An 18,142-nucleotide genomic window follows, 5' to 3' on the forward strand; every position below is an offset into this window, starting at 1 on the left:
AAAACTGAAAACAAGTTTAAATCTTCCAAAAGAAGGACTGTTTGTTAAATTATAACTAACAGGCATCGAGCTATAACAGATATTACGCAGTCATTTAATTTTGTTTTTCTAGACTTTTTAATGACAAGGTCAATGTTCATGACATGATGTTTGTATCAATCACCTGGCTGCCTTCAGCTTGAAGCATATCTTGCTTCTCTTCAGGACTTCTCTTCATTTCAAATCTCTGGATAAATTCACAGTCTTCAGCAGAAATCATCTGACCTCTGGAAAGAAAGAATATGTTGGTTTTGTTCAATAGAAGCTGAACAGACACTATGAAGAAGCAACTGAAGAATTCTAGCCTTTTTCCTATCTCCAAGTGGTAAAATATGGTAATTCACGGGCACTGATTTTTTTTTCTTTAAAGGGGTTTAAAGTGGACCTTCTATACTGACTGTAACTACTCTGGAACCTGAGTTTATTTACTTGCAAAAACACACACAAAAAAGCCATACTGCTTTTAGGAGATTGTACTAATGCTGAAATTAAATTATTCATAGCTTCTTGCTCACAGCAAGGATTAAAATGTTCTCTCTCTCTCCATTCCTGTTGCTAAGTGCTGTGGGATTTGCTCTACCTCCTTTCGACCCTATGGACAACAGAAGAATCCTGACCTGATCCTGTGCCCCCCTCACAGGCTCTACTACATTTAATCCCACTGCTGCTGTCATCACTCAAGTCTCATCTTCTCATTCACTCCCAAACCAATGTATTTAGCTGCCTACCTCATCAAAACCAGAGCAACTTTATACTGACTTTCACATTTTCTCCAGCATATCCTTCTCTACCACAGAAAAAGGTAAGCTGTCCTGTCCTCTGAAAACAGCCCCTCCATCCTGATCTCCTATCCTCCCCACACTTGTCCTACACCCCAATTTCCTTGCACCTTTTGCAAGGCCCTCCACTGGTTCTTTTCTCTTCAATGCTTCTCCCCATGGCTCACTCATGGCATGTTGCTTTACTTTAACCAACACTCTCCTCAGTAAGATTCAAATCAATAGTCTTGTCTTCCCTCTCCTTCAAATCATGCTCCTCCTCTGCTTAAACAGCTCTCTGTTTTCACAAATTCTGCACTATCAAAACTGAACTAGTCATCTCGTCTTCCAAAACAGCTTGGCTTCCTAGTCCTCCCACCCTAAATCAAGTCCCTCCCTTGTGAAAACACATGTTGGCAAAACCTCCTTGCAAGCAACCATAAGATGCTGGGCACTTCAGGATTCACATTGACCCTGAGATCTCAGCGCACGAAAAATGCACCACACCACTTCGAGGGAGAGTTCCCATTCCATTTAGAAAACTCTGGAAACCCACTAACCCCTGTGACCACTATTTTCTGCCCGACTCCAAAAATAGACAAATTATACAAACTGAAAATATGTAAGTAAAATTACATGTATTTTTTTAAAAAAGCATGCTTAAAATAAAAATATTTGTAATTTGGTCAGGTTTGTGTTGTTGTTTTTAAGTCAGCAATATGAAGATTAAAAACCCTCCCCAAGTACCTTGAGGTTCCTAGTGTTTCAGCAAACCCATTCAGCAAAACAGACTCTAAAGCAGATTTCCCAGCACGCATAACAAGAAAATGTCTTTTTTTTTGTTGCTTTCCCCCCCCCCCCATTTTGGTTTTCTCTATTCATTGTTCTACATTTTCTTCCCCTCCTCACCCCCTCCCCCAGCCCACCCACAGTGCATCCCTTGCTCCAGATTACTGTCGTACATATAATGCCTAATCATATATTCCTTTCAGACAGTTGTTCCCCTCATCTGTTCTACTGCAGTGTTCATTATCTATCCATTCTCTTCCCATTCTCTCTCACAAACCCCCTCTCCTGTCTGTCCTATGTTAGAGCAGTAGTTTTATACAATATTTGTCTTTTGTTGACTGAGAAATTTCACTCAGCATAATGTTCTCCAGGCTCTCCCATGTTGTGAAACATTTTACAAATTCACTGTTTTTCCATGCTGTGTAATACTCCATTGGGAATGTACCACAGTTTTTCCATCCATTCATTTGTTGGTGCGCACAAGGCCTGCTTCCATCTCTTTGTAAAGCAGAAATAAGCAATGATGACAGACATCTGTTTGAGTAGTGACTCTGGTTTTTTTACAGTATATTCCCAGTAGTGGAATTTCTGGGTCAAATGGTATGTCTAAGTTTCAATTTTTTTAGAAAGCACCAGCCCACCTTCCATAGTGGCTGTACCATTTTACACTCCCACCAGCAGTGAACAAGGGTACCAATCTCTTAACAACCTCACCAGCATTTGCTACTTGCTGCCCTGTTGAACTTTGCCACTGTTGCTGGGGTGACATATTTCATAGATGTTTTGATTAGCATCTTACTGCTAGCTAGGGATTTGTAACATTTCTTCATGTGTGTGTTTGCTATCTGAATGTCTTCTTTGGTGAAGTGTCTATTCATATCCTGAGCCCATTTTATGATTGGGTTATTTACCTTTTTCTTGTTAAGGTGCTGGAGTATTCTATAAATTTTAGATATAAGTCCCTTATCAGGTATGTCACTGCCAAATATTTATTTCCCAGTCTGTGAGTTTCCTTCTTACCCTGTTTGAGTTTTTTGATGTGCATAGGGATTTGAGTCTTGGAAGGTTCCATTCATCTATTTTATTCTTTCTGGTTGTAGGTAGTATCTTGCTTTTTAAGGAGAAAAACAAAACATCTTAGGAAGGGACTCCAGGCAGTAGATGTTTACATGATTTATAAGAACACGCTCCTAGCAGAAGTCAGGACAAGAGAATGAAACCAAGTCTTCTTCTTATGGATGACAGCTTTACCTGATTCCACAGATAGCTGGGGGATCTAAGTCACCATATGAATTATCACCTCCCCACAAGAGAGGAACTAACCTTTCACATTTATCTGCTACTCCCACTCAACATACAATCCTCTTCCAAACATCCTATTTTTTTCCTATTCAAAATCCCGTCATATGCCCTCTAGATTTTCTACACCCTGTTACCATGTAACAAATTGCTTTCTATTAAACTACAGTGGCTTACTATTCAGTATGGCTTTTCTGGACAGTGGCTCTGATTTTCACCACTTGGTGGAGTGTGTGTAACCCCATTAAGGGGACTGAACAGCTTGCAAACAACATGAATAAGGTAAATAGCCTCATTCGAGTGATAAAAGGCAGAGATGATGCAAAGTGTGCAAAGTATGATGAGGAGTTTGGTCACTTTTACTATCCTGCCAAATTTAAACTGAGCAGGTTGAAGGCTGAAAAGCAGAATCTCACTACAATCAAGAAAGCAGCAACAGTACAGAGATAACAGACTTTTGAGTCAGATTCCTGTGCTAGAAGGAGGTACACCAGGCCAGACACAGAAACAGAAGCAGTCGAGAGAATCAGAGGCCTGCATGAGACGAATAAACTCGAACTTCCACCCCAGAGAGCCAGAGCCTTCCTCTTGGAGTTTGAGTGGAGGGTTGGGAGAGAGGTCCTTTAACTGGAAGCACTAAAAGAGCTTTGTAACAAGGTTCAAGGTCAGAGAGCCTACAAAGCATGCTTTAGAGGCTGGTCTGAAGGAAGAACTATATAGTTTCCAAACTTTATTGTAACAGCTTGTTAACATCCCTACTAAACCTCATAATCGTGAATGATGTCTTAATTGTGTGGCCACGGCAATAGATGAGCAGGGCAGGGAGAGCCCTGGGAGGTATGGTTGACACTGCAATTGACAGAACCAGATGTAGGAACATGGGGGGCATGTGTGACCTCAGGAATAAGTTTTGTGATGTTGATATTGATAGATATTCTTCCCCCTTATGGAGTTAGTGGAGGTCAGATATAGCTTACCCCATGCCAGCTGAACTGTTTTTATATATATACTCTGAATTTGTCCCTCGACTTTGTAATCCTGTGTTTTACCTTTTTTTTATTTTAATGAACATTTACAGAAATTTTGGATTTCCATTAATCATTGTTTCATTTTTCTCTCTGCCCATCCCTCCCTGCCCCAGTTCACTCCTCTCTTCGAAAAGTAAAAGAAAACTTTCTTCATTGGTGTACAATCTGCCTCCCCTTAGTACACTTCACTATGCAACCTTCACTCGGTACTCCCGTCATAGCCATAGTAACCAATCATATATCACTTTTAAACTGTTCTCTCTCTCATCTGTCATCTGTTTCAATGCAGTATATATAATTTATCCAATTCTTCTCAGTCTCACCCCAACCCTGATGTCAGTCCCGTTCTACAAAAGTGTCACTATGCAGTATTTGTCTTTTTTTTATTATTTTTCATTTTAATAATTTTAATGAACACTTACAGAGATTTTGGATTTCCATTCATTCATTGTTGCACTTTTCTCCCTGCCCCCCCCCCATTTGCGCCTCTCTTTGAAAAAGTAAAAGAAAAATTCTTTCTTTGGTGTACAATCCCCCACACCCCTCCCACTGCCCCAGGTACACTCCACTATGCATCCTTAATTCTGGATTCTTGAGATAACTATAATACCCTATCATATATTGCTTTTAAATTATTCTCTCCCTCCTCTGTTTCAATGCAGTATACATAATTTATCCAATTTTTCTCAGTCTCATCCCCAACGCTGATTGTCAGTCCCGTTCTACAAAAGTGGCACTATGCAGTATTTGTCCTTTTGTGACTGAGATACTTCTCAGCATAAAGTCCTCCAGGGTCACCCATTTTGAATAATATTGCATAGTTCCTTGTTTTTCAATGCAGCCTTTTTAATAGCACTTCTAGCACTGTAACTTTAACAGGAGTTCCTGTTTGAAAACATGGTTTTAATTGTTTTCATTCTTTTTCTGAGGTTTCCTTCATTTCCAGTACAAGAGAAAGTTCAGTCCTGTCTTCCCAGTTCTCTCCTGACATGCTGTTCTTACCTTCCCAGGGATTCTCCTCTCAGGACACACCTCTCTGATGTCTTCATTGACTTCTCCACTTTCCTTGGGTCCTGGGTTCTGTGTGAGACCACTCTATTTCTAGCTCTACAAACTATCCCCAAAAGTTCCCATCTACCTCTGAGCATCAACTACGCTCTGCACTGCTACTATTGCAATTTTGCAGTTCTCCTATTCATTATAAATAACTGTGTCTTTCCTTCAGCCAGCCATTCCTTCTTAATTAACTCTTGATTTCCTCACACTTGTGGCAAGGAAACTTTGTTTAAACTCTTTGTGACTTTGCATCTTCAGGATTTTGCATTTTTTCTGCCAACTGTTCTAGGCCTCATCATACTCTTGATAAGAGCAGTCAGTAGTAGCGGCTAGACACCATCTAGTTTTATCTCAGGCTAGTAGAGGCTGTGGTTCTCACAGTCCAGCAGTCCTTGGTTCCTTGAGTCTATGATTTCTTCACTTTCCTTCTTGCAGATGGATAGAGACCAACCGTTGCAACCTAGATAAAAATTCACAAGCTCTTTTTCTTTTTAATTCATTTTATTGAATATTTACAGAGACTTTGGATTTCCATTCCTTCATTGTTGCACTTTTCTCCCTCCCCCAACCTCCCGCCCAGTTCTCTTTGAAAATTAAAAGAAAAATTCTTTCATTGATATACAATCCCTCCTCTCAAGTCCACTCCACTATGCAGCCTTCCTCTGGACTCCTATCATGACAATAATACCTAATCATATATCCCTTTTAAACAGTTCTCTCCCTCCTCTGTTTCAATGCAGTATACATAATTTATCCCATCTTTCTCAGTCTCCCTCCAACCCCAAGGTCAGTCCCATTTTACAACAATTTTACAAACTCCCACCAACAATGAATAAGAGTTCCAGTTTCTCCACAACCTCGCCAGCATTTGTTGCTTGCTTTTCTGTTAAATTTTGTTATTCTTACTGGGGTGAGATGATATCTCATAGTTGTTTTGATTTGCATCTCAGAGCTAGGGATTTTGAACATTTCTTCGTGTTTGTTGGCCATCTGAATGTCTTCTTTGGTGAAGTGTCTGTTCATATCTTGTACCCTTTTTTCAACTGGAGTATTTACATCTATCTTGTTTTGGTGCTAGAGTATTTTATAAATTCTAAAAATAAGTCCCTTATCTGACATGCCATTACCAAATATTTTTTTTCCCCAGTCTGTGGCTTCCCTTTTCACCCTGTTGGAGAAGTTTTTGCATGTGCATAGGGATTTGTTTCTTAGACGGTCCCATTCATCTACTGTATCCTCTCATGGTTGTAGATTTTTCAGGATTCTTGGAAGACTGTTTATGTAAAAATTCACAAGCTCTTAAGGCCCCAGTTGCTATTGAGCAAAGTAGGATGCAGATACTTATCAGCATGCTATCTTCCACTTCCCTGAACTGTTCTCTCCTTAAAGTTAAATTCTCCTTCAAAACACAGTTTATGGAGGATCCTCTTCAGGAAAATTCCAAGATTAGGTTTAGCTCTCCTATTTCTGCATCTCTCTATTATCATAGTATGAGTTGAGTTCTTTTTGGGAAAATGCCTTGAACTTGGTAGCTACTCAATATTTGTTGAGTGACTAAAGCAAAAGCAGAAATAGTACCATTTTTTTATACTATGCACCCCCCTACAGTAAAATTAAGAAGCAAGAATAAAATTAATGATTCTGCAGTTTGCTTTTCAAAATGCATGTGCAAATATGGACCAAATTTGTCTAATAATCCATTCTTATAAATATACCAAAATAATGTTAAAATATGTTAAAGAATAAATAAAAAATCTAAGAGAATGAGCATGAATTAAAGAATAAATAAAATCTTACTTTATAAATAAATAACATAGAAACACAAACACATTTAACATCAATATATGTATTGATTACAAAGATGTAGAATTAAAATTGAGAGGGTATCAAAACCATAACCAAACCAACTGCAAGCACATCAACTGCACTCCTGAGGATCCTCATCAGATTTTAAAGGCTGAAAATCTCACCTGGAGGAAAAAAAGGTTCTTTCTCTCACAGAGGGGCTGTTGGACAGAACCGCTGACTTTTCAATCGGCAGTCCAACACTTTACCTATCATATCTGTGCTAACTTTCAAATTAGTGATTCAATTCCATCCAACCACTCCAAGACAGAAAGACCCAGCAATCTGCTCTCACAAAGACTGTTGCTGCTGTTGGGTGCCATTTAGTCACATACAACTCATAGTACAACTCACAGTGAAGCATAGATCTGAACTGTCCTACCTTGTGCCATCTTCACAATCTCTGACACACTCAAGCCTATTGCTGCAGTCACTGTGTCAATCTACCTGGTTGTGGGTCTTCCTGACCTTTGCCGTCCCTCTACCTTTCCAAGAATGAAGTCCCTCTACAAGGAATAGCCTCTCCTAGCAAGAAGCCCAAATATGTGAGGTGAAGCTTTACCATCCTTACCTCCAAAGAGCACTCTGGCTGCATTTTTCTCTATTTTGTTCTTTTGGCATTTTCTACAAGATACTTTGTTCCTTTGGCAGTCCATGGATATTCAGTACTCCTCTCCAACACCACAACTCAAAGACCTCAATACTTCTGTCATCTTTATTCATTATCCAGCTCTCAGATGCATAACAAGTCCTAAAGATTACAGTCTAGAAAACCCCAGGGGGAAGTTCTATGCTGCCACATAGCATGTAACAATGACATTGGAAATATATTATTTCACAACATTTTGAAGTGTCTATCACCATTTCATATACACTTTACTGAACTTAAGAGAAGTTGTGTGATTTCATTAAGATCACCAAATTAGCAGACAGAAGAATCAGCATCCATACTCAAATCTTAATTGACATGTCTCTCAGTTTTGTCAGATGTGCCACTACCACACTGATTAATAAGCCTGACAGGCTGCTATGGTAGGCTTTACCCATAACCCCATCCTCCCTCCTGAGCTCATGAGCCTCTTATCCATATTTCCACTCATTCAAAACTACAACTTTCCAGGAAGAGGTCAGAAGTGCTGAAAGCTGCTCTGCTCCCCCACTACAACTCCAAGTTATTTCTACCACACCCTGCTATCCTCATGACACTTAATTATCAGGGAGAGGAAGTACTTCCTTATACATTAGTACTTTTCCAGTATTTCTCTCATCAAAGCATGACCATGAAAAGGCCTGGTGCAGAACGCATGATTATGCATGAGTAACAACAGACTGGCACTTACTGGAGGTAGGATTGCCAGTTCACTTTGTTTGCACGAACTTCTGCAGCCTTGGCAGCAATGATGTTGGTTGGGACAGCAGCATCCACAGCACCCCGGATATCCATTTTGGTCATGTAAATTTTATTATTTTGAATGTTCTTCAGAAAATCTCCAATTCAGATATAAGACAAAAACAGAATAGCAAATTTTATTCTCTTTGGTAACTATCACTAATATTATAACACTTAAGAACTAAAGCTTATTAGTCAAAAGCAAATGCCAAGTAAGCTAATTTCAATGTCAGACATATAATCAACTCAAATATTAAGTAGCTTTCAAGTCCTGCCATTATGTGCTGTTCCACAAAATTGTTTTCTACAGGGTTTATCTTTTTAGGAAAGGTTTTTATATTATTTACATTAATAAAGCATTAAGATTTTACAGTCATCATTTAAGAGAAAGCTATCAGACATGATGCTTACGTGGAATGCTGTTCTTTACTGTTAAGTGCCACCATGTAGATTCTAATTGATAGCAACCCAATGGACAGCAGAACAAAACACTGCCCAGTCTTACCACATCCTCACGTGAAACTCTTGTTATATTTAGACTCATAGTTACAGCCACTGAGACAATCCCTCTCCTGAAGGATCTTCCTCATTTTTACTGATCCTCTAATCTTCCAGGGAGTTTTGTAGCATAGTCAGTAGGGAGATCCACTGTTAATCCAAAGGTTTTGCTTCTCTGGCAGTTCAAATCCACCAGCCAGATGGGCAATTTTCTCCCATACAATTTATACCCTCCAAAAACCCACCAGATATCATTTACAAGTCATGCCAATGAGTTTCAGGGATTTTTTTTTCAGTCAACTTCTCCAAGCATGCCTAAATCCAAGGAATGGTCTCCACTGAATATATGCCTAAAGTACTTTAGACAAAGTTTCAGAATCTTCACTTCTTTTTTTTTCTCATTTTTTTCAGAATGTTCACTTCTAAGGAATACTGTGGCTGCAGTTTTTAAATGGAACAGGTATACAAAACAGGAAAATAACTTCATATAATCAATATTCCTCTTCTGATAAAGATCATAGAATACCAAGAACTTTATCAGTGCTTGCTAAATTATAAAATGATTAATTTTAAGTTATACATTAGATGTCCTATATAAAAACACTGCATTTCCTGTTCAAACAAAAGTACCTGGAATGGCAAAGTTATTACTTAGAAGAAATAATTCCTTTTTCAAAGTGTATGTGATTCTAAAAATCACTTTTAGGGTAATTTTTGCAACAAAGAGCAATTACAATTTAAGCACCCCAACATTAAGTATCAGGAACCTACCATAACAGCTCCCAAGTAATTTTACTCAACTGTGGAAGAAAAATTCACGCGTGTTTACTGCAGCACAAAACATGGGTTCCAGTTCACAAAATAAACACGAATGAATATGGCCACAATGGGGCTAAAACCACATCAAAAATTCTATTTCAGAGTCCCAATGTCCTTGGTTAGTAGTTACACATCTGAGTATCTGTTGCCTAAACAAGCAAGAGCTGTGAGGGCTGGCAGGCCCAAGAAGAAACAGGTTCCTTCCGGAACAAGGCCGGAACCCTGAAACCAGGCAGGTTCCACAACACTCCTCTCTTCTGTGAGGGAGCTCTTATTGTCTCGGGACCTGGGTAACTGAAACATTCGCCCCTCCCGCTGCTGGTCAGCGTCGTGGCCCAGTCCTGGGGAAAGTGTATTTTTCACATGCCTCCCTGCTTTCCCCTAACTTCCTGCCGCTTGGGAGAATCTGCAATTTCATAAACTTGCTGAAGGAGTGGCAAGAAAAATCCAGATTAGTCGATCAGAAGAAGACGGAGGAAGGGGAGGAAGAAAGGGCCTGAGGGTGGGGAGTGCTCCAGCAGCGGTAAGACCGCCCTGCATCAGGGACGCAGAAGCAGCCACAGAGGTCAGCTCACCTGGGCCGGTGCCACAGACTCAACACTAGTGCAGCTTTACGTGGCGAATCCTCGGGACCCTCCAACGCACCCAAAGGCGGTGGCTCGGGTCTTCGCTGCCACAGCCCAGCTGCGGCGCTGAGTCGGCGGAGTCAGCGTCTCTTCCGGATCGGAGTCCTGAGCAGCGGTATAGAAAAAAAAAAAATCGATAAATTAAGAGGGACGGACACCAAGGAAGACGTTGAGGGTGCGAAACAGACAAAAGGAAGCAGGAGCGACTGCAGAATGACAGGCTCGCTGGTCACGTGACTGTGGGCACGTGAACAGCGGTGGCGGAAGCCGAGACGGTCCAAAAGATGCGGAGGAGGGGCGCGTTTCCTAAAGGATTGGTGGTTTTCTGAGGGCTGAGCACGTTGATCTCGGCGGAGACCTGGAGCTGGGAAGTAAGAAGAGAAGCCAAATTCTTTTATCTGTATACCTTTGAAAAGTTTGATTTAATGTTGTTATTTAAATTAAATGTTATTGTTAGGTGTCGTCTAGTCAAATACAACTCATAACAACAAACCTAGGAACAGCAAATCTATACCTTGCCCTCTCCTGTGACATCCTCATCATGTCTGATATACTTGAACCCATTGTTACAGTCACTGTGTGAATGCATTTCGCTGAGGGTCTTCCTCTCTTTCGTTGACCCTTTAGTTTAGACTTAACAAGTAAATAATCAGGTGCTTGTATTTTGATTTTTAAAAATGAGACCAATGCCAAGAAGTTGATCCTCAAAGTCAAAGGAGTTCTCTTGATTTGGGTTGCACATTTAGCAGATATTGTATGTAATATCGGGACGTATTTCTGCTAAAAAAAAAAATTTGTGGTGGTTTATCTGAAAGTCAGATTTAAAGGTGTCCTTCACTGATCTGGTAACACGATTTTGGTAACAGGTTTTCTGATTCTCCACTTTACCTCAGCGGCCCTCATTCTCCTTAACTAATAATGAAAACTGCTGTCTTCTTCGTTAGAATTAAACGGCCTCTGAACACCGTTGAGGGTCAGCTATGGATCTGTTCCAACTCAATACACAAAAATGTGTTGCATCTAAAGGTCATATTATGTCTATGTGGCATGCTTTTGTTTAAAAGCACTGAAAGGGATTTCTACTTAATACTCTTCTATTCAAAATATTAAAAGTTTTTAACCTGTCAAAATCAATATTATATATTGATTATAAATAAGCAGTAAAGTTTTTGTTGTATTTCTTTCCTATTGCTGCTATAAGAAGTTAGTAAAAGATGTTGTTGTTGTTGATTGCCTTTCGAGTCGAAGATGACTCATAGCAACCCCATGAACAAAAGGCCTGAAGCCCCTCTACAACTATCGACATTTATCAAAGTTCTTAGAATTTCCAGAGGCATGTTATTTAGAAAGTGGATGTCACTCCTGCCTTATTTATTCTACCGTTTTCCTTTTAAAAAATTAATTCTTTGACTTGCATCTATTTCTGTGTTAAACTCTAGCGTAAATGAATGATTTCATGACCATGAGCAAAATAAGCCACTGAAAACAAACCTTTAAGTCATGGTCCTACTCCTTTTAACTAAATAAAAAATTTAAACTTGAATATTTCAGAGGTTTGGGAAGCTGTTAAGGTACCAAATGTCCAAGGGTGTTTCAGACTATGTGAGACTTTCAGAACTCTCAAAGGGACTAGAAAACACACACACACACACACACACACACACACACACAACACACACATTTCTTAATCTTGACATATCAGCAGTGCTCCTATGGAGCATGACCAATTGGTCATTGCAAATGCAAAGGCAGACTTTGGGCTGTGATCAGGCTATGGCAAGACTTACTCTTGCAAGTAGGGCCTGGTGTGGTAGCTAATGCAAAGGCATTGGCAGAAACTGCAGTATATTTCTTAAAGTGATAACCCTGCACACATCATAACCACTTACCTATCTTTCAGGACTGTCTTGGCATGTTAAGTAAGCATACTCCACAAACAAGATTTACACTTTGCAGAGAGATTAGCATGAATATGCAATAAAAAAGTGTACAAGAATTTTCATGTCGGTATTTTTTATAACAGCAAAATAGAAAAGAATACAAATTTTTATTGTTGTTGTTGTTATGTGCCATCAAATCGCTTGTGACTCATAGTGGCCCTATGTACAAGAGCCCTAAACACCATTCTATCCTGTGCCAACCTTGCCATCTCAAACACACTCATCCCCACCACTCCATTCACAGAATCAATCCATCACATTGAGCGTCTTTGTCTCCTGCACCATCCCTCTACTCTCCCAAACATGATGTCCCTCTCCAAGGATGAGTCCCTCCTTGCAACATGCCCAAAGTATGTCAGACAAAACCTCAGAATCCTTGACTCCAAGGACCATTCTGGCTTCACCCTCTCCAGAACAAACCTGTTTGTTCTCCTCACAGTCCGTGGTATATTCAACACTCTTCTCCTCTTCTCCAGCACCACAGCTCAAAGGCATCAATTCTCTTTCTGTCATCCCTATTCACTGTTCATCACTCCGATGCATAGCACATAATTGCAAAGACTATAGCCCGGATCAGGAGCACCTTAGTCTCCAGCCTGACATAAGAACTCTTCAGTACTCTTGAGAGGTCCCTCACAGTTGACTTTCCCAATTCAATTCGTCTCCTGATTTCCTGGCTGCTGTTACCAAGAGTGTTGACTGTGGAACCAAGTAAACCAAAACTGTTATCTCAATCCCTTCATCCATACTGATGCTGCCATTGGCCCAGTGGTGAGAATATTTGCTTGATGTTGAGCTTCAATCCATATTGAAGGCTGCAGTCCTTGACCTTCTGCAGCAAGTGCTTCAGGTCCTCAGTTTCAGCAAGCAGGGTTGTGTCATCCACATAACGCAGGTTGTTGATGATTCTTCCACAAATCCTAATGCCACATTCCGCCTCGTACAGCCCAGCATCTCGGATGATCTGGTCTGCATACAGATTGAAAAGGTATGGAGACAAAATACATCCCTGATGGACCCCTTTCTTGATTTTGAACCATGTAGTGTCTCCTTGCTCTGTTCTGAAAACTACCTCTTAGTCCAAGTATAGGTTTCGCATTAGCACAATCAAATGTTCTGGGATACCCATTCTTCACAGAGTCAGCCATAGTTTGTTGTGATCCACACAGTCAAAAGTCTTTGCAGTCAGTGAAGCACAGATAGACATTCTTCTAATGTTTTTATTATTAAGAGAGTAAAAAGATCAACATGAGCACCACCATATCTGACTGACCTCCACTAACCCCACAGAAACTATGAAAGTTATATAAGTGTTCAGGTCTTTCAATCACAGAGTCGCTATGAGTTGTCTATGACTCAGTGGCACATAACAACAACATAGAGAGAGCTCTGTTGGCCTAGTGGATAGAAAGTTATGCTACCAAGCCAAAGGTGGGTGGTTTTATTCCTCAGGTCTGGTTTTGATTGGTTTTGATCAAACATTCTTCTAAGTGGTATAGCACTGGTCTGTCCATTTGCTGTACAGAAGTAGCTTATGGTTGCTGTGATGCTAAACACTATAACACTGATGTGTCAAATTTGTTAATAGTTACCCATGGTGGACAGAATTTGGTGGAGCTCCCCGATTAAAACAAGTTTGGAAGCAGAAGTGGCATCCACTTCCTAAATAGCTTGCCTCCAAAATAGCTTACCTCCAGAAACTCTATGAACTTGGAGAAATGCTAGAAGTTATACAAGTGTTCAGGTCTTTCGTTAATATGGTTGCTATGAGTCATCTATGACTCGACAGCACTTAACAACAATTCCACAAAGGGGAACAGTCCCCATCAACAGCATCCATAACACAAAACCAATTCTCATGAAGTTAGGCATGTTCTCCGTGTTACCACACCTCTTTCTACTTAATTCATATTGGTAACAAGATACAATCACTCAAGACAGCTGCAGACATGTGCTTGCAAGCACCTTGGCCTTGTGCCTCAGAACTTTAGTCCAATGTTACAGAGCTATCAGTCCTGCCAATTATGGTTCTCTGAACTCAACCTCCACCCCCCACCCCCACCCAGTCCTCCAACAGACTTAAGCAAAGGCTTTTAGTTCTGATTCCATGGGGTAGCAGTCCCAAGTTCAGCTCCATCTCATGTCAGGTCTATGGTTCTTTGCTGCATCTGCTGCTGCTCTCCTGCAGGTCTAGCTGGTGCAAGAATCTTGGCCACAAAGAGTGTCCACTGAATGCCTGCTGCTTCTATACTAGTGGTGAGATTCTCAAAATTTTCCACTGAATCTGCAACACTAACCAATCCCCTTGAGGATAGTCACATATTCCAGCCCATCCACATGACAAAGGCAAAGCAAATGGCTAGGAAAGCCCTTTTGAACAATAAACCTTTAACATCACAAATGGAAAAAATTATACAATGTAAAATACTAAAGTATTATACAATGTTATTGTTTTTGTTGTATACCATTGAGTTGAAACCCACTCATAACTGATCCACCAGTGAGATTTCAGAAGTTAATTGCACAGGAGGATTGCCTATCTTTCTCCGGCTCATGGATTTAAATATATGCCATTGGGTTAGCCTTATAACTCTTTACCATTAAACAAACTGGAGCACCTTAAAGTATTATATAACTATTTTAAACTAATTATAAATAGATATTTTAATTGTAACAAAGAAAGGTATTTTTCATACTACATTAATGATAGTTCTCGTCCTTGTTAAATTGATGTCTTAGTTATGCAGTGATACTATAACAGAAGTACAATTTTATGGCTTTCATAAAGAGAACTTTATTCTCAGACTGCTCAGGAGACTAAAAAAGCCAAATTCAGGATATTGGCTCTAGGAAAAGCAAGGCTTTCCCTTTATGTTAGTTCTGAAGAAAGATTCTTGTCTTAGCATCTCTTGGCTCAGTGTTCCATATCTCCATTTGTCTAGGCCTTCCTTCTGTCAAAGAGCCTCCTAGCACAGAGACCTTGATCCAGAAAACACACAGCAATTATTTCTTCATGGTACTAAGCCACATCTCCCCCACTTCCACCCCCTGCTTCTCTACTTGCTTTCTCTCCTCTTTTCTTTCTTGTGAGATAAAAGATGTTACCTTACAGGTCATATCCAAGGTAAACGGTCCTTTCATCAAAACAGGACTTTGATGGGATTAAGGATGTTGCATTCCCCCTTAATCCTTTGATAATTATATGGCTTGCTGGGTCATGAGAGACCACTGCAGAACATCCACATTGCATGTTTATATATAGGTATTCTAATCCAGGCCAAAATTAATTGTTATGCTTCAGAGTTGGACAATGACTAAGGGTAATAGAAAAAGAATCCATATCTTCATATTGTGATGCTGGAGAAGAGTATTGAACATAACACGGATGGACAAGAAAACAAATAGGTCTGTCTTGAAGAAGATGAAACCAAGTTTCTCCTTGATGCTAAGATTGTGAAGCTCATTCTCACCTACTTTGGGCACATGGCCAGGAGAGACCGGTCCTTGGAGAAGATCACCATGCCCAGAAGGATGAAGGGACAGCACAGGATAGGAAGACCCTGGATGAGATGGATTGATACAGTAACTGGGACAATGGGGGTTAGGGTGTTGGAATTAGTGAGACTGGCTCAGGACAGGGCAGGGTTCAGAGCTGCTGTACATAGGGTCACTATGGGTCACAGGTGACTTGACTTGCTAGCCACAATTCTGTGGCTACATAATTCAGTTCATGGCAAATGGGTATACATCCTTCAAAGATTCAATAACGACACAAATTTTTTTAATAACAAAGATTTTATTAACAATCAGTTGTGGGCTGGTAAGTCTCATTTTATTAATAGACATGTGTAAACTATTTGATTTTTTTTAAATTTAAGTAACAATCAGTTGTGGGCTAAGAGCCTCTTGTTTAAACAAATTATGTATGTGGGCCTTTGTAATGAAAAGTTGGTTGAACTTTTAAACAGCCTGAGGTCCTTGGACCTAGTGTGAAGACTGATTTGTTATTAGAGGAACAAACTAAATTGTTAGTTTATTGTATTTAGGGAGGACATTTCTCTAAGTAGTACAGTACTTGTCTGTTAGTTTCTTGTACTAAGATAACTTGTGAGTTGCTGAGATACTGAAACTCAAATGCCACAAGGATTACCCATGTTGGATAGGTTTTAGTAGAACTCCTGGATTAAGACAGAGTAGTAAGTAGGATTGGCCATCGATTTCTTAAATAACAGGCCTCTGAAAACTGTATGAACAGTAGAGGATCATGGATAATTATAGAAAGCCCAGATTGGAAGTCAGTCAAAATGAGGAAAAATAGTAGCAAACATCCTTTAATAATTGGAACATGAAATGTATGTAACTTGAGTGCTGAAAAATTTTTTAAAAATATGAAAAACTAAATAGAGTGCATGAACATTGACATTTTAGGCATTAGTAAGATAAGATGGACTAATCCAGAGTCTCTGTAAATCTTCATTTAAATTAATAATAAAAAAATTTAAAAAAACAAGATACGATGAACTAGCTTTGACCACTTTGCGTCAGACAATCACATTGTTCACTATGCTGAGAATTAAAAACAGAAGAATGGTGTTGCATTCATAGTCAAAAAGTCAATTTCAATTTTGTGATTGATAGAATATTATCCCTATGCATACAAGGAAGACTTGTTAATACAACTATTAATTAAATATTCATTTCTACATTAAGAGAAAAAATGGAGTAATTTTACAAAATCTTGTAGTATGAAACTGACTGAATATGCAGCCAAGATGTATTAATGATAATTTGTGACCAGAATGCAAAAGGTGGAAACAATGAAGAAGGAATTGATGTTGTTTTAGTTCGGTGTCATCAAGTCAGCTATGACTCATAGTGACCCTATGCACAATAGCTCTGAATCCTGCTCTATCCTGAGCTAATCTTACACACCTACCTTTATAATCCCAATTATTGTGTCAATCTGTCTCATCTTTCTTTCTTCTGCTCTCTCTCCACCCTTCCAAGCATGATATTCTTCTCCAAAGACTGGTTCCCCCTGACCGCATGCCCCAAAGTATGTCAGAGTCTCAAAATTTTTCCCTCCGAGGAACAGCTTGGTTTCACCCTCTTCAGGACAGATCTGTTAGTTTTGTTGGCAGTCCATGATATGTTCAAGAGTCTTCATCTGTCATCCTTAGTCATTGTCCAGCTCTCTGATGCATAAGCAAGTAATTGTAAAGACCATAGCCTGGCTCAGGCAGACGTTAGTCTCCACACAGACATCCTTGCTCTTAAAACTTCTGGAGTTCTTGACAGCAGATTTTCCTAATGTAATTTATCTTTTGATTTCTTGACTTCTGGTACAAAGGATGTTGTCTGTGGAACCAAGCAAGCTGAAATCTCAATTTCTTCTCCATCTGCCATGGTGTTTTCAGTGGGCCCAGTGCTGAGAGTCTTTGTTTTCTTTATGTTGAGCTTCAATCCATATTGCAAACTATAGTCTTTGACCCTCTGCAGCAAATGTTTCAGGCTTTCCTCCAGTTGTTAATGCACGTTGTTGATGAGTCTTCCTTGAATTCTGATGCCACATTCCTCCTTATAAAGTCTAGCCTGCTGAATGATCTGTTCTGCATATAGATTGAGAAGGTATGGGGACAGGACACATTCCTGATGCACTCCTTTTCTGAGTTCTTTTTTTGAACCATGCAGTGTTTTCTTGCTCTGTTCTGACTACTGCCTCCTGGTCCAAGTATAGATTTCACATGAGCATAATCAGTTGTTCTGGGATTCCCATTCTTCTTAAATTAGCCACAATTTGTTACGACCCACACAGTCAAATGCCTTTGCATAGTCAATGAAACACAAATAATATTCCTCTTGCTACAATCAAGGATGCTTTAGGCAGAATGTTAAATGATCCGGGAGGTATCAAAAGAAGATGGAAGGAATATATTGAGTCATTGTATCGAAAGGAATTGGCAGATACAGAAGAGTTTAACGAAATAGCATTTGAGCCAGAGCCTATGGTGATGAAGGAAGAAGTTCAAGCTGCTTTGAAGGAAATAGCAAAAAA

At 39.7% G+C, this 18,142-nt stretch overlaps 1 protein-coding gene across 1 annotated transcript in view; it reads right to left on the bottom strand.

Annotated features, from left to right (window-relative positions):
- Positions 1-8,302, bottom strand: part of LOC102866574 (V-type proton ATPase subunit H-like) — a 130,933-nt gene extending 122,631 nt beyond the window's left edge. The window contains exons 1-2 of the mRNA XM_006900537.1: positions 8,155-8,302; positions 164-266 (exon numbers count right to left, since the gene is read on the bottom strand). Coding sequence (XP_006900599.1) covers positions 164-266; positions 8,155-8,267 — 216 coding nt within the window. The 5' untranslated portion in view covers positions 8,268-8,302. The remainder of the gene's footprint in view (positions 1-163; positions 267-8,154) is intronic.
- Between the last annotated feature and the right edge of the window lie 9,840 nt (positions 8,303-18,142).

Source organism: Elephantulus edwardii, unplaced genomic scaffold (genome assembly GCF_000299155.1).
Source record: "Elephantulus edwardii isolate Elephantulus edwardi_28Jun2011 unplaced genomic scaffold, EleEdw1.0 scaffold00287, whole genome shotgun sequence".
Taxonomy (NCBI): domain Eukaryota; kingdom Metazoa; phylum Chordata; class Mammalia; order Macroscelidea; family Macroscelididae; genus Elephantulus; species Elephantulus edwardii.